General features: G+C 55.2%; 1 protein-coding gene and 1 long non-coding RNA gene across 9 annotated transcripts; one reads left to right on the forward strand and one right to left on the reverse strand.

Moving 5' to 3' along the window:
- Window positions 1-4,095: 4,095 nt before the first annotated feature.
- Window positions 4,096-18,735, reverse strand: CELF3 (CUGBP Elav-like family member 3). Of its 6 annotated transcripts, XM_019837853.3 has the most exons (14): window positions 18,690-18,735; window positions 17,837-17,942; window positions 16,556-16,638; window positions 11,359-11,407; window positions 10,794-10,922; window positions 10,572-10,651; window positions 9,551-9,694; window positions 9,249-9,390; window positions 8,807-8,956; window positions 8,336-8,401; window positions 7,929-8,060; window positions 7,538-7,681; window positions 6,736-6,873; window positions 4,096-5,096 (listed from the first exon to the last, which is right to left on the reverse strand). In XM_019837853.3, exons 4-13 carry the CDS (start codon window positions 11,405-11,407, stop codon window positions 6,746-6,748), a joined length of 1,164 nt encoding a protein of 387 aa, XP_019693412.1. In that variant the 5' UTR covers window positions 16,556-16,638; window positions 17,837-17,942; window positions 18,690-18,735; the 3' UTR covers window positions 4,096-5,096; window positions 6,736-6,745. The 6 variants fall into 6 exon arrangements, with proteins under 6 accessions (XP_019693412.1, XP_019693411.1, XP_019693410.1 ...); XM_019837852.3 differs by lacking the exon at window positions 18,690-18,735 and having other exon boundaries at window positions 10,794-10,919; window positions 17,837-18,603; XM_019837851.3 differs by lacking the exon at window positions 18,690-18,735 and having other exon boundaries at window positions 7,929-8,057; window positions 17,837-18,603.
- Window positions 10,103-12,649, forward strand: LOC123379065. 3 transcript variants are annotated; one of them, XR_006583048.1, is made up of 3 exons: window positions 10,103-10,681; window positions 11,157-11,882; window positions 12,248-12,649. It is a non-coding gene; the product is annotated as an uncharacterized LOC123379065 (long non-coding RNA). The 3 variants fall into 3 exon arrangements; XR_006583049.1 differs by lacking the exon at window positions 11,157-11,882; XR_006583050.1 differs by lacking the exons at window positions 10,103-10,681; window positions 11,157-11,882 and adding an exon at window positions 12,086-12,119.
- Window positions 18,736-23,760: the final 5,025 nt, after the last annotated feature.

Below are 23,760 nucleotides of genomic sequence, written 5' to 3' on the forward strand. Positions count from 1 at the left end.
CTGATACGGCAGCAGAACAAAGGAGACATAAGAGCCACTGTGTCAGCTTTCAGTCCAGCAGAGGAATGAGAGATGAACCAATGACACCGTGTGCGGCAGTGGAAGGTGGGAGTGCCATAAGGACTGGGAAAAGGGGGGGACCTCTGCAGGGGCGCAGTTAAGGAAATCTTCATGAAGAAAGTGGTGTTTGAGGTGAATCATCCAGGATGAGCAGGATTTCAACAAGGTGTTCAGCAAACTTTACTGAGCCCATATGTGCCTGATGTTTATAATTGGGAATGAAAAACCATGGGAGGGGGAGGATCAAACCTGTCCAGATGAACAGTGAATAGTCCCATTTGATTAGAAATCAGGAATGTGTAGGAATAAGATGGAAGGGGAGGCTTTGGAGAGCCATGGACGCCAGGATGAAGCGTTCTACATTTAAAAAAAAAAAAAAAAAAAGAGCCAAAGTAGTTTGTGGTTTTTTTCATCAGCTGCAGTTTAGAAACATTGCTGTTTCAGAATACATGCAGAAGAATCCATTAAGACCCTGTTCTGATTAGTTGGTCAGTGCTGATTGAAAGGAAGAACATAGGTGTGAGAAAAAAATTATGGAAGTAAAATCTTTTATGATTGAATAACATTGAATGCATGTATCAGGAGTAAAAGACTCCCAAGGTTTCATGTCTAGGTGGCTAGAAAATAGAAATACTTCAGAGTTGAAACAGGGAGAAAATGTTTTAGCTTTGGACCTATTATGATTTAGGCGAGGATAAGAAATCTAGGTATATAGATGTCCAGCAGTTACTTTTTTTTTTCTTCTTAGTTTATTTATTTTGAGTAAGAGCATATGTGTATGCGAGTTGGGGAGGGGGCAAAGAGATAGGGAGAGAGAGAATCCCAAGCAGGCTTTGTGCTGTCAGGCTGTCGGCTGGGGCTCGAACTCATAAACCATAAGATCATGACCTGAGCCAAAGTCAAGAGTCGGACCCTTGAGTGACTGAGCCACCCAGGCGCCCTGTAGCAGTTACTTCTTATTTGTTAAGCACCTTCCAATGTTCTGGGCACCGTTGAGGGTGATGGGGAAATAGTGGTGAACAAAGTGGAATATGTACTCAACATCCATCTGTGAATGAATTTGTAGGTCGGTGGTTATAGAAGGGGAAATGCAGAGACAGATGAAGATATCAGGGGGTGCTGGTGGGACAAGGGTGGCCTGGACTTGGTGGCAATGGAGAGGAGAGGCACGTGTGCCTAGGTCAACAATAGATTTGAGAGAGGGGACGAGTGGGACTTTGCAGTTGGATTGGCTAGGAGGGGTGAGAGGGTAAACAGTGGTGCCTGTGAGGAAGGCCGTACCTAGACTGAGTTCAGGACAAAAGTTCACTTAGAAATACACACCTGGGAGTCCTTATCATTGAGCGGATGAATGCAATATATTGGAGAGAGACTCCATTTGTGGGGGGCAAGAGGAAGCTGCCTGATTACTCAGGGAAGTAGACCAAGATAAGGTCCAGAGAACGAGAATCTTCAAAGGACCAGACATTTGGCTCAGGTTGTCAGACTTGGAGAAGAGTGTAAGTCTTGGTCATGAGTGGGAATGCCTGCAGTCATAAATACTAGAAGCCAAGGCTGTGAAGGCTTTGAAATTTTAGCTGGAGAATGAAAAGACAAAGGGCACCCTGCAGGTCGGACAGGCTGTGCAGGGTCTGCGGTGGGGGAAAGGGAGACCCCTTGCCTGCCATTTGTACATTTCTAAGCTCTAAAAATACGGCCAGGGCACACGGATGCATTGGAGGAATTATCTGGCTTGTCCCTGCCACACTCCCATCCCTGGAGCCCCCCTAGCTCAGGATATTTTTCTAAATGTCTGTTTTCATTTCTATAAATGGAAGGCTTCTCCCAATCCCTGCTATTAACCTGTCAGCTCCACTCTTCTGCCTCAAGAGGTTCATTCCCTTCTCCCTCCTCTTTATGTTGCCGTTAACGTTTGAACAGTAACTTGATTATTTTCAAAGAAGTGGAGTTTCATCCTGCTTGGTCTGAATTAGGGTATCACATTGTCCTCATTTCTTATCTCTTCTATGGTCCCATTTTATTACTGCCAGCCTCTTCTGCTCAGAAGAGGTGGTAGTGAACTCCAGGAGCTAACAGAACTACCCCTCCTGTGCACCCTTCCTACTCTATCTGAAGCCCATGTGATGCCCGAGGAATCTGTTTATACAAGAAACAGTTCAGAGCTTCCTGTCTCTGAGCGTCCTATGTTTTGCCATCAGAATACCTGGAGAAGGGGTACCTGGGTGGCTCAGTCCATTAAGTGTCCATCTGACCTCGGCTCAGGTCATGGACTCATCGTTCGTGGGTTCGAGCCCCGCATCTGGCTGTATGCCCACAGCTCAGAGCCTGGAGCCTGCTTCGGATTCTGTGTCTCCCTCTCTCTGCCCCTCCCCTGCTTGTGTGCCCTCTCTCTCTCAAAAATAAACATTAAAAAAAAATACCTGGAGATGATGAGCACTGGGTGATGTATGGCATTGCTGCATCACTATATTATACACTGGGAACTAATATAACACTATATGTTAACTATACTGGAATTAAAATAATAAGAAGAACCTGGAGAATCCCTGCCCCAAAATGTTTTGTTTCCTCCCCAAAGACCTCTCTTGTGTCTCCTTCATTCAACTTATATTTACTGCTTCTCTGAGAAAATCTGGCTGCAGCCTTGCAGGGAGGGGCACAGCGGTGAGCAGGGACAGTGGTCTTCAGTGTTTGGTGAGGGGCTGCCCGACATCAGGGGACATGCCGAGAGTGGGAAGCTTCCCAGTCCCATTGCCTCCCAGCTCCCACAGCCCAAATCCCGGGAGAACCCAGCAGTCAGCATGTCACTCTGAGACATGCCCTTTGGTCTACAATTCACCTTCCATCTTTCTGTCCTGACCCAGAAACTGTTGTGAGGCCTAGGCGAGACAGCCCCAGGGAAAAGTTCTAGTGTTGATACCCTACGTACACTTCTGCCTGCCTGTGACCACACATACGTACACACACACCTATATTTGAGATTTTGGATGCTCCTGGCTGGATTCTCTTCCAAGGCCCCATCCTTCATCTCTGCCAATCTAAGAAACTTTTCTTCCTGAAACAATGTCCATAGGTATGTTTCTATAATACTTCACATGTTGCTCTCAGTTTGGGGCAGTTTAAGAGAAAGTGAATGTGTGGGGGAGAGGTGAGGGGACTTGGTGGGGATTTACACATCCTGATGGAACAGCTCTGGCCTAAGGCTGGCTGGGCTGGAAGGTAAGTAAACAAGTTTAAAGCCCGGGGCATAACGAGGGCGGGGGAGCAGGGTGCAGGTGCTGTGAAGTCAGACTACAGCACCTGTGTGAGCACCCTGAACCCAGCCCTAAGGTAGTTCACGGACAAGGATCTAAGAACCAAAGCGGAGGGACCTTAGGGCTTATGCAATCCACTTCCGCTTGATGGGAGTCCCTGCAGCAGCCTGCTTGATATTTGTTGGGATATTTGCCTTGGGTCAAAGAACAGGTGGTTGTGGTTGAGCCTGCTACTTGTGAGAGTAAGTGGGCTTTGGAGTCTGACAGACTGGGCCTCCTTCCTGCAGCCACCCTTAGTAGCTTTGTGACTCTGGGGAAGTCAGTTAATTGCCCTCCAAAGCCCTTTTTAACCTGTCTGTAAAATTATATCCTGCCTCACAGGGCTGTTGGGAGGTTAGATGAGGAAATGCACGTGAAGGGCCTTCCACAGAATTCACAGAGCAAAGGCTTAGATCCCTATATGCCCACTGGTGGGTGCAGTAACAGCTCACCCCCGTGAACAAGGGAGAGAAATGGGGATCGGGAACGTGAGACTCAAGTCCACAGCCTTCAGAGGGACAGGACTGGACACAAGAGGCCTGTTGACCTGCTTTCTTGCCACAGAGCATTCTAGAATTAAGCCCTAAAGAAAGGTGGAAGAATGGGATCGTGAAGCCAGCCAAGGCCTGGGCCTGCTCAAAGGTCTTGGACCCTCCTGACAAGCTTCTCTCCTACGCCTCCCTTCCTCCCCTCCCCAGTGCACAAAATCCCCTACCCTCAATCTTCCAAGACTCTCACTTGATGCTTTTAAACTGTTTTCTTTATTTAGACAGAAAAGACCAACTCTTTAAAAGTAAAATGCAATAAATAAATAAGTTAAGCATAGAGAAGTGTCTGAAACGGACTCCCCAGTCTCCCCTTACCACTCCCTCCCCCCACCCGTTTCTTTCCCCTAAAACCTCTTTCTAAAGAAAATGATCAGGTAATAAACCCCTGTCACCCTCCCCACACCCCTCCTCCCAAACACCCAATTACCCCCAAAGCAAAGGGAGAAATCAAGAGAGAGAAAAAATCCAAGGGAAACATTGTCTAAACTCCCAGAAAGAGAGGTGGCAGCATCCGGGCCGGGCCGGGCTGGATAACGCACGGTGGTAGTGGTATTTACACGGAGGGACCAGCAGAGACTGTAAACATTCTTAGGGGTTCGCGGGAAGTCTTTTCCTCGTGAAAGGAGGAGGGTCTCTGTGGCTGACTGGTGGAGAGGCAGCCCTCAGGGCTCCCCCACACCCTCCTTAGAGGGGCCCATGGGGGAGGCAGTGAGTTTTAGGGCCGGGGGCCCAGGGTCCAGGGTCCAGGGATATTCTACCTCTAGCTGAGGGTGGCAGGGAGTGTAGAACCAGCTTCTGAGAAACCCCTAAGGTGGGGAAGAGGCTGGGGCAAAGGTGAGGTGGGGAGCTTGTGGGAGGCCCCCGCTGCCCTCCCGGGGCCACAGGCCCGCTGGTGGGGGACGCAAGTGCGAAAGCTGGGCCAGAAGGTCACCACAGGAGCCCCAGCAGAAGGCAGATCCCCCGGAGCCTTCGAGCCTGTCCCTTGGTCCCTCACAAAGGCCAAAAGGGCACCTGGGAGGAAACAGGCCCTTCAGGAGGGGCGGGGTGCTGGGATGGGCCGGTGTCCTGCTCCCCCAGGGCTATGAAGCAGCTTTTGCCCCAGAGCCCAATGGAGGCCCTGGGCAGGTGTGCAGAGAGGGCTGGGGCCAGTCGTGGGGAGCGGGGTGTGGCGCCCCTTCCTCTGGTGTCTCCAGACCTGCAAAGGAAGGAGACGTGAGTGAAGCTGCGGGGAAGACAGAGCCAGTGCACTGCAGGCCCTGCGGGGGAAGAGGTAGCTGGGCTGGCCGACGCAGTACAGGATGGGGCCGCCTGGGGCAGGTCATCGGGAAGGCTTCAGTCCAAACGGAGCCCCCCAGCTGTTGGACAAGGGGCAGGGACTGAGGAGACAGGAGGGAGAGGGCCCAGGATACAAGAAACCAAAGGACATTCAGAAGGAGATATTCACACAGCCCATGAGAGAAAGGCTGGAAGACACGGCGACAGGGACTGGAGGGGACAAAGCAAAGGAGTGAGACAACAGGCAGGCAGGCAGAGACAGCTAAGAGAAAGGAGGAGAAGGGGCAGCGGACAGACACCTGGAGAAAGAGCAAGGCGGCCAGGTGAGGGCCTGGGGCTGGGCTTGGGGCTGCAGACTTGAGGGCTGAGACCCCCCCAGCCCCTGGAGAGCACTCTCATTCCTTTCCAGAAAGGAACAAAGAAAGCGAGAGAGAAATGCACAGAACACAGACCACAGTCACCAACCACTGTTGACCAAGCACATCCCGCGAGCTGCCCCCGGCCCTGACCCTGGGCTGAAGGGCGCTTTCCCTCCACGGCCCCCTCCCCAAATAACAAACAATCGGCTCCAAAGACAACACGCTCGTTCCATGCAACTTACAGGGGCCCGGAGCAGGGGTCCGGGGATGGGGGCTTCGGCCGACAATGGACACGGGCCCTGGGCTGGGGGGCCCCCAGGGTGGGGGGAGTTAAGCAGCCAGGATTGGGGGGAAAGGGGGAGAAACAGAAAATGTGGGTATTGTTCTTGGGTTGTGTTTTTTCAGGGGTTTGGCCCAAAGGAAATTAAACACAAAAGTCACCAAAGTTCACGGCTCTGAGGCCATGAGGCTGTGGGGTGGTGATGGGCAGTGCAGGGAAGGGGACCCATTCAGTAAAATTCAGGCAGTCCGGCATTCTATTTGGCCTCCTCCACCTGAACTGAAGCTGCTCCTGGGAGGCCTGAAGCTTGGACTCCCCCCAGTCTGTTCTGTGAACTCTCCACTGTCCCATGGGTCTGTATTACATAAGAATCCAGAGTCTATACTACCTGGAGTCCAGGGCACCGAAGGTCTGATGTCCCCACCTCTCAGGAGAATGTATATTCCAGGAGCCATGATTCTAGGACCCTCCAGTATCCTCAGCCAGCCCCCTTGCCCCTCCCCCAACTCTACTCCCCTAATTCCACTCTGACCCAAAGGAAAACCAGAGAGAGACGCACGAACACATGGACACTGACCAGACAAACGAAACCAGATACTGAGAAAGATCTGGGGAGTAGACACAGATATAGACAGACTTGGCTCCCTCTGGGGTCACAGTGTGTGTGTATGTGTGTGTGTGTGTGTGTGTGTGTGTAAGAGAGAGAGAGAGAGAGAGAGAGAGAGAGAATAACTCAGGTGGTTGAAACACAGTAGTGGAGGGAGTGATACCAGATCCCTGCTTCAAGTGCCCAGCATCAGGGGCGGGGTGGGAGTGGGCATCCCCGAGGCTGAGGGAATAGGGGGTGGGGCAGTCCGAGTGAGGGCCCTGGCTTCAGTGTGCGGGAGCTGGAGAGGTCACAGGACGGGAGCAGGACCCACCTGGGGGCCCTCAGTAGGGCCTGTTGGCATCCTTAGGCCGCTTTAGCTGGACTTTGAGGCGCTTCATGCCAATCTGGAAACCGTTCATGGCCTGGATGGCAGCCTGAGCGCTGGCCGGATTGTCGAAACTCACAAAGCCTGAGGTGAGAGGGGCATAAGGCCCGGCCCAAGCTCGCCTCACTCGCCTGTGCTTAGGGCCAGAACGTGCTCTTTGGTTCCCGGGCACCACCCTACTTCTCCAGGGATCCCGGATGCCTGGAGAGCTGCCTGGCACATGGTAGGCATTTGATGGGTAGCTGCTGATCGATGGGTTGAGTGAATGAATGCAGTCCAGCCAGTCACATGCACTAGGACAGTCTTTCTGGCACTCTTTGAAGGGCAGCCCCTGCCTTAGCCTGGATAACTCTGAACCTGCCTTTTGCAAACACCCCTTCTGGCCCTACGTGACCCCTCAAGCAAGGAGGACAAAGCCCTTTCTCCCCTGAAGCAACCTTTCAAAGACTCGAAGGCAAAAAACTCCACTTGCTGAGCCTCTTCCAGACCTCACGGAGCATGAACGTGACCAGTGCTCAAGGAGAAAGGGCGAAGCTGTGGCATTTGGAGGACGGGCTGAGCCCGGACAGCAGCTGGTATGGGATGTCGTGGGTGTAAGGAATGGTTCTCTCCAACTCTGGGACAATCTGGGTTTCAAAGTTTGGGCCCACCGCGACCCTAAATGCCTTCCAACGTCTCAGACCTTGTCCTCGTCTGGAGTGTGGCCAACACGTGCCATATTTCGGGTTTGGGATCGTCCTATTCTTACCAAAACACTTGCTCTGGTTGGTGGCCCGGTCAACAAAGACTTTGGCTGAGATGACATGGCCAAAGGGGACAAACATCTGGAGGATCTCTGAGTCTGTGAACTCCTGGGGCAGGTGGTAGATGAAGATGTTGCAGCCGTCAGGGCCTAGGTGGCAGCAGCAGAGACAGAGGAAGAGCTCGGTGACTGGCCCCAGGGAAGGCAGGTCCTGAAGGACCCTTCAGTCCCAGCCCCCTGCGTACGTGTGGTGCCAGACACCTCATCCCCACTCGCTTTCTTCCCACACGAGGGGACAGAGCCAGGCTTGGAGCAGGCGACAGGGAGTCCCCAGCCCAGACAAGGGCACTTTCCATCCCTGAAGGCTGGCAGCCGGGGGGACCCGCCCAGGCCGCACCTTCCCTTTGCTGCTGCTGCTGCTGCTGCTGTTGCTGCTGCTGCTGGGGAGGAGGGGGGGGCTGCTGGGCGACCAGGGCGGGAGGCTGTGGGAACGCGGGCGCAACCAGGCTGTAGGCTGCTGGGTAGGCTGCTGGGGTAGGAAAACAGACAGAGCTAATGGGGGTCCCGGGATCCCCCTGGCCTCCAGCACGCTCTGGCCACCCCATCTCCCTCCCCGATAGCCCAGGCCAGTGAGGTCGACAGGGCCGAGAGGAGGCAGGAAAGGGGCTGCCTGTGACTCTGGGTGCCCTGCCCCTAAAGGTGGGACCCGTGGTCAGGAAGCCTGAAGGGGTAGCTGGCAGGGCGCCTCAAAGCCCAGCCCCCGTCCTGCTTGGTCCCTCCTGTCAGGGGCCCGGGGCTCCTCACCTGTGTAGTGCTGCATCCCCGCGTAGGCCTGCTGCAGGGGGTCCACGGGGGCCGCGGGGCTCTGGGCTGGGAAGGGTGGCACCCACTGTGAGGGTGGGGCGGGGTGCAGAGCACGGGGAGGGGTGGGGGGGGGAGAGGGCCGGAGGGGCAGGATGGCAGCGGGTGGTGGGGGGGACGGCGGAGGCGGGGGACAGCAGGGGGGGATGGCCACGCAGGCCCGGGCGTGACAGGACAGCGCGCCAACACACAGAGCCTGGAGTCTGTGACTGGCTGTGCAACCCTGGCCGAAGCCTCAGCTTCTCTGGCTGGCGACAGGAGGGAGCATCCCGGCCCAGGGAGTACAGAGCAGGAGAAAGCACCCTCTAACCCCGAGGCCTAGGGCCGGAAGGTGTGTCACAGCTGTCTGCTGGCAGGGGGAGTGGCAGCTTGGATGGTTGCTGGGGAGAGGGGTGGGCAGGCGGAGACCCCCACCTGGGTAGGGGTGAACCCCGTTGGGATACAGAGCATCGGGGGCAGGCTGCCCAGTGGGCTGGGTGGGCACCGGGCTGTAGCCGTTGACACCCAGGGCGGCAGGGATCGCAGAGACGGGCGTGGCGGCCATGGCAGGAGGGGTGCTGGTTCCTGGGGGAGGAGGGAGCGACAGAGCAGAGCAGAGACGCAGACACACACACACACACACACACACACACACACACACACACGCAGAGAACCAGTCAGCAAGTCTGAGGGCAGAAGGGAGGAGGAAGCAGGCTGCTCTCAGCCCCGAAGTCCCTTCCAGACCCTATCCATGGCCTCCCCTCGAGGAGTGCCCCTGTGTCCCACCCCCCACTGCCCCCCACACCATGTGGTAGTTCATCCGACTCATCCCATCATCCCATTCACACCAGCCCAGCCTGCCTTGCCCGGGCCTTACCTGAGGATGGGGTGATGGGGGTGGCAATGAGGCCATTGGCATTGATGGCAGCCATGTGCTGCATCTGCACGGCAGCCATGGTGGCCATGGGGCTGAGGTAGGCACTGTGAGCCGCTACCAGGGCTGCCTGCTGCTGCATCAGCTGGGGGGTGGGGAAGAGAGGACAGTGGGGCTGGGTCCCCTGTGCCTGGCCCGGCTCCCCTCCCAACCCTGGGCCTTGACACGGGGAGGATGGGGGTGGGTCCCGGAGGCCAGGAGGAGCTGGGGACAGGCTGTGCCCAGCACCAGGGGTCAGTGCTCACGGCCTGGGTGTAGGCGCTGTAGGCTCCAAACTGCAGGGCGATGGGGCTGAACATGCCCAGCTGGGTGGCCACCTGCTGCATTCGGCGGAGACCTCGCTCCTTCTCTGTGTCAGCAAACTTCACCACCAGGCTGGACGAGGCACCCTGGGCGTGGGCCGCATGTGTGGTCAGAGGGACAGGGTTGGGGTCTTTCCTTCCCAGAGCCCTCAGGACCCAGCCTCAGTTCCGCCCATGAAGGTTTGGCCTCTTTGGGAGAGCAGCCATCACTGTGCCTCCGGCAAAGGCGGAGATTTTAATCCCACTCTCCCCCTGTGCCAGGGTGTGCCAGACACTAGAAAAAGTTGAGGAACTTGAAGGCATGTGCTTGAAAAGGGAAAGGCTGACTAGAATCCAAAGGGCATCCCTGGCCTCTCCCTGAGGCATCTGGGCCAGAAGTTATCCCCAGGGTGGATCAACCACAGCAAATGTTTAATCTCAGGCTGGTCGTGCCTGTAGCTGCCGCAGCCCCCCACCGTGACTCCTACCCCTGCACCCCAGTCCTCGTGGTGTGCTCGGAGGATGAAGCCTCACATTTTAATACCACCCTGCACTAAATAAAAACCCAGCCCAAGAACATTTGCAAGAACTGTTGTAGAATCTCAGAATCTGGAATGCAGTGCTCTCCCCAGTGTTGCATCGTCTGGACCAAGTTCCTGCTAAAGCCTTGCCCTGCCTCTGCCGAGGAAGCTTCGGAGCCAGCTAGTTCCATTTGAGATGTGTGCTCTGCTGGAGAGCCCTCCACAGGTGCCTTGGGTTGACCCTCTGCTAATGTGCAGAGGGCACGCGGGGCCTCTAAGCAAGTGTTCAGATGCCCAGCCGGTGGGGATGAGGGTACGGGAAGGTGGGAGAAGAGACGGAAGATGGAGAGGCGGAGCAGTGGAGGAGGCCAGAGAGGATGGCAAGGCTAGGAGGTAAGGGACAGGGCTAGGGGTCACAGTGGGAAGATGCCATCTGAAATGTGAATGTAAGTGGGGGTGCTCACTGGCAGGGTCCGGCTGCTGTGAAGGGTGTTGATGGCTGCCTGGGCCTCAGCGTGGGTCTGGAACTTCACAAAGGCGCAGCCTACAGGATTCAAGAGCAATGAGGAAAAGGGTGAGTGCCCACCCTCACAGGTCCCCACCATCCCTGTTGCCCCGGGGGAATCGATGGGGGAGGGGCAGGAAGGCCAGAGGGCCCAGTTGGGGAAGGGGTAGCGACTGGGTACCTTTGCTGGTGCCATCTGGCCCCCGGAGCACAGTGCACTCGTCTATGGTCCCAAAAGGCTCGAACATCTTTCTGACGTCCTCATCTGTCTGCTGCTTCCCTAGCATCCCCACAAAGAGCTTCCGGTCTTCTGGGGGGTAGGGCACAGGAGGAGGGGCATGTTCAGGGCCTCCTGGCTACTTCCGCTCAGGACAGGTAGACATCCTGCCGTTTCATGAACTTCAGCAACTCCCTGGAGCTGCAGAGGCTCCCCTAACCATGGGACTAATGCTTCTAGCATGTGACACTGGTGACGTCTGGGGCAATGGGGCCCAGTTCCACTGAGCGCTCAGCCCGGTTCTGAAGGACTTGTACTTTTCCCCAGGCTTCGGTTTTTGCATCTCGACAGTGGGCTGGATCACATCCCCTCCGGCCACACTGCCTCCAGTCCCCACCGTGACTGGGAACCCTTTGGAATTCTCAGATTTTCTTCCTCCAGAGAGGCTGTCCCTCAGCTTCTCCAAGCCTCGGGGCCTGCAGGTTGGCGGGGAATGACTGAATCCAAAGTCTAAAGGTCCAGAACCTACCTCCTCGGCTCTCGCTGTCGGCTGGCTTGACCTGGATCGGCCTGTTCATCTAAAAGGGGAGAAGAGAAGGCAACTGCTGGGGACCCGCTCGGAGCTCCCCCCCACACCCCCAAGAGCCCTCCCCAGGCCGGAACCTGCAGAGAGGCTAGAGGGAGTAAACCCCAGGCCCTAAATTGCTGATGGGAAGAAAGGGATGGGCCTAATCTTGTTTAGGATTAGGACCTGAGCGGATTAGAGGCAGTGGAAGGCGAGGATGTAGAGGAGGCTGCTCCTGGGGCTGGCTCCAGGCTCCGGCGAGGCCTCAGGTGACACGGCCAGGGATAAGTGATGCTCTCTTTGGGGGGAGAATGGAACTGTCCATAGGACCTGGGTTCGGAGTCAGAGCCCAACCAAAGGGCTATTCGGCAAGAGCTCCCTCAATTTTACAAAGTAGGAGCCACAGAGGCCACTCCATCAAGCAGCCCCGAAGAAGACAAGACCAAGGGACACCCCACAGATGCCCGACTTCCTTCTGACCCCTAGAGGTGTGTCTGCCTCTCTTTCTGCCCCCCTACACCCCTTGACCCCAGGGGGAAGGCACTCGGGCAGCACAAAGGGAGCAGATGCCCAGTCTCCGTGGCAACGGGAGAATGCGCGCCATGGCAACCGCCCACTCAGCCTGATTTATCCCTCCCGTCGCCCTGGCGACCGTGGTGACGTCATCACTTCTGCTGCTCCACACACCCGGAGAAGGAGCGTGTGTGTGGGGGGGTGGGAACAGGGTGTGCTGGGGGTGGAAGATTCAGTGGGGGCTGGGAGGTGGGGGAGGGGCCAGGACAAGCTTCCTGATCTGTGTGCCCAGCAGGCTCTGCTGGGCCACACTGTCCCTTCCCCTGCCTTCCTCCTCTAGATCAAATCCTTGGTGTCTCCCGGCTGAGAGGGCTCTGAAGGAGGAACCGCTGTCCCGTGCTTGTGTGAGACCCTCCCCGTACTCTGAAGTCCTCCAGAGCTCTGCCTTCTCACTCCCTTTGTTCAGTCTCCCGTGGAAATGCAGACACCCCCCAGTTCCACTCTCCATGTTCTTGTCTGGTGAGAAGACTTAGCAATGACTCCTGCAGGTTGACTTCCTTAACTAGGGTGGGAAGCACCTTCGGAACTGGAGGGAGGGGAAGGACTCAGTGTTTCACATCTGAAAATACTTTGCTATTGCGGACTAGGACCATCGGGGCCACACCTGGTAACCCCACCCCGCTCATCGGATGGTGGGGCAGTCCTAGCTCCAGCGACCAAAAATAAATATTAACAAAAGAAACCATTTATCTACATTCTCGGGGGGCTACAGGTATCTGCAGGAAAGGCACTGGCCTGGGGCTCAGGACTGGCCCCACCACTCACTAGCTGGGTGACCTTGGATAAGTCACTTTTCTCCTCAAGGCCTCAATTTCCTCATCTAAAACAGTGGGGGCAGATCCGGTGGTGGTGAGTCAGGTTCCCCTCAGCTCTAGTGTTCTAGCCTTTTGGAGATCTTGTGTGCCTCACACAAAGAAGGGCAGGATTGATCGTTGCTTCCTGCCCCTTCTCATCCTGGACCCTCTTCCCCAGCATCAGGTCATCCCAGACAGCCTGACTGGACTCTGCTGGTGAGGTATCCCCAGCCCTGGATCCAATCTAAGTCCCACCTCAGCTGACACTCCTGCCCTGCCCTACCCCCATGTATAGATCTGAGAGCAGCTGGTTGGGGGAGGTGGGTCACAGTCCCCCAAATCCTCCAGCCAATCTGCCCCCAGCTTTATCCTCCAGCAATCTGGGATTATCCCATCGAGAGACTCAATCTCTTCAGGAGTGTGTGTGTGTGTGTGTGTGTGTGTGCGTGCGCGCGCGCGTGTGACAGAGAGGTGTGGGGGGGGGTGTCAGATGCTCAGGGCTCTCAGTCATGTACCCTCCCCCTCGCTGTGCTCCTCAGCACCAGCCACCCCCCTACAGAAGAGGTAGAATCCTAACGAGGGTGCTTTCACAGCATCAGGGAATTCTTTCCTTGACACTAACCCCTTCCCAAAAGCCCCTGAGGATTTGCTGTTCCAGTTGAGGGGAGGGGGGCTGAGACCCAGAGAGAAAGGATGCCATTCCCTTGCTGCACAGGCTCCCAGGCACAAAAATAGCACCTCAATAAATATCAGCTGATATAGATTCACACAAAGACACACGCAAGCGCACAGGCCACAGCACAGACCACACTGAATGGAAGGGTCCCCTCACTCCCTCACAGGCAGCTGCCCCATGCCCAGCCTCTCCTTCTTGGCTTGGCACTTCCTGTGGGAAGCTCGCTCTTTGTTAGCTCAGCTCGGGCACACCTGCCCCCTCCCTTGAGTCCAGCTGGGCCCTGTTTACCTGGCAACCGGGAGCCGGGCGCCTCTCTTCCCTAGCCACCGCCAGCCAGGTGATAAGCCCTCCCAAGGGCCTCCCAAAGAAGAAGAAGCTATTTATACTTCAAGTGTCACTCAGGCCCCCCACCAGCTTGGTCACTCATAAGACCCTCATCCTCATCCCCAGTAGCAAAGACCCCACTTCCAGGAAGAGCTCATTATTTCCAGCAAATCTGGTTCTCCCGAGGGCAAGGCCTGCTGCTCTACCATCCCTGGCTCCAGACTTCCTTCCTCCAAGTGTCCAGGACTGCACACGGGTCCTCTCCATGGGGCAGAGTCCGCTGGCCACACAATGAGCCGACAGTGAGGGCCCATGTCTCCAGAGTGGGATTTGGGCCCAAGGAAAGGGGGTAGGGCAGGCTAGGCAGGAAGAGTCCCTCCCCAGGAGGCCACACCCTGCTGGCAGGAGGAATCCAGGGGCTTCTGGCAGAGCCCCTCCTGGGAATACTCAAGAGAGAGAAAAGGAAATGGGGCTTGACAGCCACAGGCCCAGCCTCCATTCTTCCTCTTTGCAGCTTAAGCATCACCCTAATATGGTGGCACCTTCCAGATTCTGGGGTGACAAAGATGAGGAGAAAGGAGAGAGAGCTAAATGCTCCCAGTAAAAGAGAGCCTGTACTGGGGCGCCTGGCTGGCTCAGTCAGTGGGGCACGCAACTCTTGATCTCGGGGTTGTGAGTTCGAGCCCTGCGCTGGGTGTAGAGATTACTTAAAAATAAAATCTCTTAAAAAAAAAAAACCAGAAAGAGCCCATATTAGGAGGGTGTAGAGGTTAGACAGCAGGAAGAACTTCCCACAGAGCTGGCACACTATACACACTTGTGTGCACACACATGCACAAACAACACTGCCAGGACGGCAGGTGGCAGAGAAAAGACCTGGGGGGGGGGGGTACAAAGGGGTAGGCAGAGCCTGGTCACAGACATCTGTTCCCCTAGACTGCCCTGATCTGCTCCCCCCAACCCCCAGAATGTGGGGCCCTATAGAGGACGGAATCCCCCATTTCCTATTAGATAAGGCTCTGTCAGGACAACCTGGATTCTGTCCCCTGAAGCAAGGGCCAAAGCGGAGGCCTCAGTGTCACCTGAGAGCTCACGCAGGGGCAGGGCTAGACAATCATTAACCAGTCGCTCTTCTCCCTTACCTCCCACCCTGGGCCTATTTTTTCTGGAAGGGGAGGTGGCGCCTTTCTACACCCTGGGCAGCTGGAGCCCTGCCTGAGCACACAGGCAGCTGGAGGGGGCAGACCCATGACAGGTGCCCCGGCTGGCACAGAAGGCCCTGGGGGCTTATGTCCACTCCCAGGCCATCCCTGTCACCAAGTCTGCACTCTAGGCTCCCTTCTTCTCTCTGCCTTCTCCCTGGCCCCTTCTGGTTCCCGTGGTGGGGGGCTCTGAGAGCAAGACAACAGAAAGAGCCGGAGACACGGTGATAGAGATGAAAACTACTGATCTGTCAGGGTGTCCACAGAGAAAAGGAAGGAAAGGAAAGTTGAGATGTGACGTGATGGAAACCAGGCTGCCCGGGGACGTGTGTACCTACACCCACAAACCCAGCCTGGCAGGGCGCACGCACGTGCATGCACACCCACACCTGTGGGCTCCCTGGATCCCAAGCCTTCTCACACACTCGCCCAGGTCCTTGATTCCATGGGCAATGGCTGTTCTGGCTGCCTGGCCACCAGCTAGGATGAGGCGGTGGGCTGAAAGCCGGCTTGGCTGCGAGATTTGCTCTCCTGTGCATTCAAGGGTTGAGGGCCACGGGGAGGGGGTGGGGCACAGACCTACTGAAGGTTTGAAGTTGGGAGTGGTTGAAGCAGTTCTAACTTTCCTGGATGCCCCCACCCTCTTTGCCCATCTGTCTATTTCCCTCCCAGGAAGAGATGGGGAATCAGCCTTTTTCTCCATTTCCCACATGGGGGAAGGGGCAGAGGCTGTGACACGTGTGTCTCCAGCACCCAGGTTGTGCTCAGCAAATGTTTGCGGAGGGTAGGGGTGGGGTTAGCTCTCAGTACTACATCCTGAGCTCACAGGGCGGAAGACAGCGGAAGTGGACAGACAGCAGCATGGAATGGTACATCCTTCCCCCCCAGGCGCATGACTGGGGACAGCCCAAGATTCTCCATCCCTGCCAGCCCAGGCCTGGGGCAATCTGCAAGCCTGTCTCAGAAGAAGAGAAAAAGAGCTCTGACCTTGCAGGAGAGAGGCAATGGCGGAGGGCAGGCACCCCTGCTACCCTGGGCACACTTTGGGCATCGTCCGCAATGAGGCCTGCCCCTGACCCTGCTTGACCCCCAGCCGGGGGCCCACCGGGGCCCTACTCCACTCTGATGCCCGAGGCTCTTCCTAGGAGACATGGGGGAGTCTGCTAGAGTTCAGAAGCCAGCAGAGACAAAGATGGAAGTCCAGCAGGCACCAGCTGCCCCTGCAGAGCCACAAGAGTGCCTGGGTGCCTCCTGCTCATTTTGTTGCACACTTGGTGATCAAAGTCTATCCCCACGCTTCCCAACCAGCTGAATTCTCTAAGTGTTGCCCCAAGAGCAGGTTGGGAAGTGGGGACAGGGCTGCATCTCCTCCTTACAAAGGTCACATTTGCTCTGCTAATTGCTGTCTGTCTTCTCTCCAGGTAGAAAAATGCATGCATCTTCAGCAATAAAGAGGGGTGTTAGAAGGAGAGGGGTGCTTCCTGGTGTTGAGAGGAAGTAGAAAATGAGCTCCATGTCTCAGGAAGGTGGTGAGCCCCCTGTCCCTTCTAGGGCCCTTCTCAGACCCCTGGCCCTGCAAATACGGGACTCACCCCTGGAAGCGTCTTCTGTTCGTGCAGGGCGCTCTGGGCCTTCAGGGCTGAATCGCGGGCACAGTATGTCAGGAAGGCACATCCTGAGGAGGGGCAGGGGCAAAGAGACCGGGTGGGGGTGAGTCCCTGGTCTCCTCTCCCTAAAAGTCTCCCCACACCGTGAGACTAAGGACTGGGAGGCTTGTCTCTTCTTTCCACCTTCTGCCTGCGGGAGTGGGGACCTGTCTGAGGGCCCAGACATTTCGCCCCAGGGAGTCTCGGGGCAGAGCCCCAGAGCCTCGGAGGTTTATATGGTGGTGATATCCAGAGAGGGGGCTTGGTGTTGGGGTAAAAGGAGCATGTGCTGGCCAGACAAGTGCGCAATGTGTTCCTCTCTTCCTTACAGCTGGCCTATTTTCCCCTTCTCCTTCGCCTCCACCTCCCTCCATCTTGGTCCCTATCACCCCTCTCCTCTCCATTTTCCCAATTCCTCATCTCTCTCCAACTCTGAGGGAGGCAGGTGGAGGGTGGAGAGTGAGATAGAGGAGAAGAAAAGGGGAGAGCAGTTCCCTACAAATCTCTAGGCCAGTGGAGGGGGAGACAGCGGCCCCCACCCCCACCACAACCCCCAGTGCCTGGAGCTCTCCAAGTCCTGACCGGGGCCTGACCCTGCTTAGTGAGAGTGCACAGCCCTGGACAGGCCAGAGGAGTGCCTCTTGGCCCAGCGCTCTTAACTTCCTGCCCGTATACTTCCCAGATCTGTACCAGTCTCTGTCCATCATACCCTGCTTCTCAGGTCCCTCTCTTGGGTCCTGGAGCTGCCCTGCCCAGTCCCTGTCCACTCTTACTACGTTGACCCCCACCCCAATAATGTCTGAGGTCACTAACATTCGCAGCCGCATGTGCACACATGCACACACACACACACGCACACGCGCGCGCGCGCACCTGCTGGGTTCCTTATTTCCCAAACCAGATCTCTTGGTCCTTCATCCTTCTTTGAGTTCATCCACACCACCACCACCACCACCACCCCCACCCCTCCACCCCCCATCTCTAGGATCCACATCTCTGCATCCCCATCCACAACTCTTCCCCCAAAGAGGCCCTCCTCGGGCCTGCATCTGAGTCCCTGCTCACCCTGGCTGTTCTTTTCCAGCCCTTCCATCGACTCCTTAGCCCCTGAACTCTTTCCTTCCACATTCGTCTTTTCCAGCCACTCAGGCCCTCCAGGCTGGCTTCCCCTCCTCCTAGCCTCCCCTCCCACCCCTGACACCTCTCCAGCCTGGCCTGACCCCTCACCCTTGTGCAGCCCGGTGTACTTGTCCTTGATGACAGTCAGCTCGAAGATCCGACCGAACTGTTCGAAGATGGGCTTCAGGTCCTTTTCCTCCAGATGCCTCGGGATCTGCCCCACAAACAGCTTGATGGCATCCGGCTCCTTCATTGGGGCGGCCCAGGAGAAGGGGCCGAAGGGATCAGGGAGAGGCCCAAAGGCCAAGGGGAGCTGCCCAGCAAGGAGGCAAGTGGTGGGGGCCGGGGCCCAGCCGGAGCTGGCTTTCCCTTTGGCCCCCAACCACAGTGCTGAGCAGAGGGGCAGGTCTTCACACAAAGGAGGCCCAGGGAGTTGAGGGCTAGGGGTCAGGGGTCTAGGCAGACACTGTCATGCCACCAGGGGGCATAGCCCAGACAAATGACCTCCCTCCCAGAGATCTGGCAGATATCCCAGGATGAGGGTCAGTGTGCTCAGGACCTGGAGGATCAGGGTGGTATCAGGGGCGCTGGGGACTGGGGGCTAAGAGCTGGAGGGGGGAAAGGGCCTGCGGAGGGTGATGGAGAAGGAGGCTTAGGGGGGAGGGGCCTGGTAGGTTGCCAGCAGCTTCAGGGGTGGGGGCACTCCTGATGTGGGGCAGGTGGAGCTCTCGTTGGCTTTCCCGGGAGGACACCTCCCCTGTGGCTGATCCTTCTGCTGGGTCCGAAGATCCCTGATGCCAGATGCTGGATCTCTGATGGCGGCAGGGCTCCGGGGTCCCTTTTGCCCTGCCGCCCCCCTTCAGCTCCTCCCCTCTGCCCCCCTCCCACCCCCACCCTGGTCCCCGGGCCTGGGCTGCTGCCGGCTGCTCCCGCTGCTGGGGCTGCCTGCTTTCCCGGTCACCTGGGTCCCGGAGCTCTGCTCTCCGGCCGCGCTCTCCTCAACAAAAACCTCCCCCCTCCACACCCCCCTCCCCACTCCCACCTCCTTTCCCCTGACATCAGTGATGTCAGTCTCAGGGGTGGAATACAAATTCTCTACCCTGGAGAGGGACGCACAATCCAGACAAGAGCCACGCCCTCTTTCTATCTCCTTCCTCTCTGACTCCCTTCCCGCCCCCAGAAGAGCAGCTGGTCCTGTTGATAATAACCCTTCCCCCATCTTACTCCCCAATCACGAGTTGGGCAAGACACTAAGATGGAGAATTTATAGAGGAGCCCTAAGGTGGGGTCCATTGTTCCGGGGGCTGGAGCTGTCCCCGGTGCTGGAGGCGAAGACCCAGGAGAGGGGCGCAGTGGGGAGGAGGAGAGGGAAGCCGGCATCTGGGGATACCGAGTGTGGGGATCCAAGGAAAGAATCCAGGGAACCGAAAATGGCTTGGGAACAGTTGGGCAGGTTGGGGGTGGGGGGAGGAGGGAGGTGTAGATGGGGCGGGAAGCAGGTCTCAGAGCCTGAAGGAAAGGGCAGAAGGGCACCCAGAGAGGAAAGATGGAAAGGGGGGTGGGGAAGGGGAGAGCCAGGGTGAAATGAGCGCAAAGAGAGAGCTGTGCAATTTCCAGAAAAGGATCCAAGAAAAACTATGTCTTGCTGGCATTTGCCAACGCCCCCTTCTCTCCCTCTTGGTGGTTTGTGTGTTTAAGTGCGTGGGCAGGGAGGCGGCAGTGGTGACCACTTGGAGAGCTATTGCTTGGAAGCTCCTTGAAGACCAGGACACTGTTTAATTCAGCATTTTACTGTTTGGTGTCTAGCACAGTGTGTGGCTCATACCTAGTTGCTTAATGGTTATTTCTCGAGTAAACAGTTGATGCAAAGCACCTCTGGTAAGAGGAGATTCCTGATTCCTTTAGGGGGAAGAACCACAGCTGGCAAGCTCCCCTGTAGGGCCGAAGAAACCCAATTTCTCCTCCCTTTGCCTCCTTCTCCCAGTTAGGTTCCTTGAGTGGGACTCTCAAAGTGAGTCTGGTAGCAAAAACGGGCGGGGGCAGCACACTTGTGGGCCATTACTCTCTTAACAACTATTCTATGGGTGATCTGTTTGCCCCATAATCTCCAGGGAGCTTAACCTCTCCGTGCACTGGGGCCACTCATAGCACCACTAGGTGCAGGGAGTACCTGCTGACATGGACTCTTCTGGACAGGGCAGCCCTTGCCTGCAACTCTTGTGCAACACCCTGTCTCCCGTCATTCCCTTCTTCACCCCAGAGTGTGGCTGATGTCCCCACAATGGTACTGATGTCTCTGAAATATGTCCCGACTCAGTCCCAGCAGCCCCCATTATTCAGCTACCACAGCAGGCAGGCTTCTCCTCTGGACAGGAAGTAATAGTAATAGCCAGTGCTTAGATGACACTTATGGTGTCCCGGGCATTGTTCCAAGTGCTCTATATTTACTAATTTGTTTAAATCTCAGCATGGCCCTATGAGAAAGCTTCTACCATTATCTCCAAATAAAGATGAGGGAACCGAGGCACTGAGAGATAAAATGGCTTACCCAATGTTGCACAGCTAGAAAGAGAGCTCAGTGAGGGTGGAGCCCAGGCGGTCTGGCTCCTCAGTCCTGAGTTTAACCTCCATATCAAATGCTCCCTGTGGGAGTGGGGACAGTGGTTAAACCTGGCCTTTCTTCCTCTGGTCTTCATTTCAGCCCTGTGTGAGAAATGGCCTTCTTTCTACTGCTTGATTCTCTGTTGACCACCTCTCATTCTTCCTTGGCCTGGGTTTGAAGTGTGTGTGTGTGTGTGTGTGAAGATACGATTATACTTCATCATATTGATGCTCAGTTCCTCCCAGTTGGGCCCCTAAGATGGGCATATTGAGGGGAGCTGGTAGAGGACCCAGTTCTGCGTGGTCAGAACACCTGATGACAGTGCCAGGGAACCAAGAGTACAGACACATCTGGAAAGTAACTTCCCACACTCCACCCTCACTGCTCCTTTTCTTGCCTCTTAATCTGATCTTGGTATTTATGGAGATGCTAAATAGATCACACCCTCTGAGGATGTCTTGTCAGCAGGTCTGCTGCCCTGCCTCCCGTTTGGGCTTGGGGCTAATCACATTAATTGAAATATTCAACATTTACAAAAATGAATTATAATGAACTCCCCTCACTCCTCCTCCCAGTCAGCAATTGGGGAGACAGCCGCAGGCAGCAGAATGCCTCCAATCCTTTGCTTAGCTTGTGGTTCCCATTTGGAAGGTTTCCATCTGAAAGGAGAGGCAGGGGTAAGGGGAGAAGAGGCGGGAGCTTGCCTCAGGCTATGTTTGCTGGGTGACTGTGGGCACATCTCTGCCCTGGGAGTTAACTCTGGCGGGGAGTAAATTCTACCACTCGGAGGCTATTCTGGGGAGCTGCTCTCCAGGAGGAAATGAGGCTTCCCAGCCCTCGGTCTTCCAAGGTTCTTTCTCTACCTGCCATCCCCAGGCTCACCCTCCTTCTTATTCTGCACTCGATGCTAAGCTGCCCTACATAAAAAGGATGATTGACTTTATAAAGGGAGAGTTCCACTACTGATTTTAGATTCTTAGAAAATGAGAAATGCTGAATAATTGAGATGTTTTTCAGAAAGGGCAAAATGTGGTGGTGTAAATGGTGGGCAGAGCTGCTAGTCACTTGCTGCCCTCAACAACTGAAAGCAGAGGGAGGCCATCTGCAACAGAAACCATGAGCCCGTACTAGCAACCTATTATATGATCTTCCATCCGTCAAGGGGCTTCTGTCTCAAATGGAGAGGGAAGACAGGCCAACATCAGGTGCAACAGCAAGGACTGAGATGCTGTAAGAAAGCAGAAGTAGTTAGAAGTAGCCTGTCTTGTGTACACAAGAGGGTATTTGGGCCATGGGATGTGATCAGTCAAGAAAGCTGGATTGCTTCTCAAAGCGCAAGGAGACCCCAGACTAGCAGAAGGAGGATAGTACTTATTTTATGCATGGGGTGTGAAGATGGAGAAAATTTTACATGCTTACACATGCGTGTGTGTGTGCGCACACACTTCCCAGTCCAGACAAGCGCTGTTTATTTATTTAAAAAAAATTTTTTTAACGATTATTCATTTTTGAGATAGAGAGAGATAGAGCATGAATGGGGGAAGGCCAGAGAGAGAGGGAGACACAGAATCTGAAACAGGCTCCAGGCTCTGAGCTGCCAGCACAGAGCCTGATGCGTGGCGCGAACCCACAGACCGCGAGATCATGACCTGAGCTGAAGTCGGACACCCAACCGACTGAGCCACCCGGGCGCCCCTGGATAAGCGCTGTTTAATATAATGTGAGCCATATATGTAATTCAAACATTTCTAGTGGCCACATTAAGAAAGTTAAAGAAACAACTGAAATTACTTTTACTTCAAGTTTTTATTATTTATTGAGAGAGAGAGAGAGAGAGAGAGGGAGAGAGAGGGAAAGGGAAACAGGGGGAGAGAGGTATCCCAAGCAGGCTCTGTGCTGTCAGTGCAGAGCCTGATGCGGGTCTTGAAATCATGAACCCAAGAGATCATGACCCGAGCCCAAACCAATAGTCAGACGCTTAACAGAGTAAGCCACCCAGGTGTCCCAAAATCACTTTTAATAATAGATTATACTTAACTGATATATCCTAAATATTATTCAAAGTGTTTATATATCTAAACTATCCAACATGTCATCCATATAAAGATTGTTAAGAGGTTTTACTTCTTCAAAAACTACATGTTCAAGGGGCACCTGGGTGGCTCAGTTGGTTGTGCATCCGACTCTTGATTTTGGCTCAGATCATGATCTCAGGGTTGTGGGACAGAGCCCAGTGTCAGGCTCCACACTGAGCATAGAGCCTGCTTAAGACTCTCTCTCTCTCTCTGCCCCTCTCCCCCACTCATGCTCTCTTTCTTTCTCTAAAAATAAGTTTAAAACAAACAAAGTATGTGTTCAAAATCCAGTGTGTATTTTACACTTGATAACACATCTGATACAGAAACATTTTGAGTGCCCAACAGCCACCCGTGGCTCGTGGTGACCCTATCGGGTGATGCAGCTTAAGGGTTTCCCTCACTAGCTTCTCTTGGGGGTGCAGGGGCAGGAAGAGACAGGTCTTGGCCAACAAGAACCACCACCTCTGATTAACCTCTGCTCCTGCTTGAAAAAAATCACTTGTGACAGATGGCAGCTTATCTACTTCTCTGTTAACTCTTTCTCCTAAAAACCAGACAAACAACCACAATGATTGCTAACCTGAATGAGATTCCTGGGAAGAGGCCTGTAGCTCACTACCTAATCTACCTTCAGTGATTTTTCCCTGGCCTGGGAACTGCCAACATTTTCACTTCTTCTCCTCCATCTTTGCTGAGAAGGATAGAGGCAGACCACAGAAAGACCCCCTCAGAGGCCATGGCCCAATGGTGGGCTTGTTTCTCCTTGGGCAGTGGTTCCCAAATCTGAAAGACCAGCCTTCCTTCTGAGCTCTTTTCCCTGTTCTCCAGAAGGCCTTTCCTGGGCATGATCTCTGGGTGTGCAGAAACCAGCATGGTGTGTATTGACAAGGCTCCCGCCCTTTCCAGGCCTATTTCTAGCTCTCTGGCTTTAGGTTTCACTTTCTTTTCTTAATTAGACACTAGAAGAACCCACCTTGAAGACCAACTGGCTTTCCCCTCCTCTGTTCAACTGGGAGTGGGAGGGATAATTTAGAATTTAGGAGGAGCACGTTGTCTCCACAAGAAAGTCCAAGAGGGGAAACATCTGGCAAGAGCCCTCCCCCCCCCCCCCCCCCCCCCCCCCCGGTCCTTTCCAGTGTCTCTGGCGTGAGAACGTTCCTTCCTTTGCTTTGCAGAACTCGGTTCACTCCATCCTTTGGGATGCTTTCAGGCTGCTAAGTGTCCAGTGTCTACAGGACTGATGGAGGTGTTCAGCGGAAGGGGAAGAAGCTTGAATCCTCTCTCCCTATTAGGTTTCAACAGTTGCCAAACAAGGGAGAGGGTCAGGAGCCAGATTCTGGGAGACTGCTAAT

The sequence above is a fragment of the Felis catus genome, chromosome C1 (assembly GCF_018350175.1).
Source record: "Felis catus isolate Fca126 chromosome C1, F.catus_Fca126_mat1.0, whole genome shotgun sequence".
In the NCBI taxonomy this organism is placed as follows: Eukaryota; Metazoa; Chordata; class Mammalia; order Carnivora; family Felidae; genus Felis; species Felis catus.

Coding starts and splice junctions, on each gene's coding strand:
- CELF3 (XM_006935142.5), bottom strand. CDS start 17,981: ATGAAGGAGCCGGATGCCATCAAGCTGTTTGTGGGGCAGATCCCGAGG. Junction 10,923..11,358: donor CGACAGCGAGAGCCGAGGAG/GTAGGTTCTGGA, acceptor CCTACCCCCCAG/AAGACCGGAAGCTCTTTGTG. Junction 10,652..10,793: donor GCCAGATGGCACCAGCAAAG/GTACCCAGTCGC, acceptor TGAATCCTGTAG/GCTGCGCCTTTGTGAAGTTC.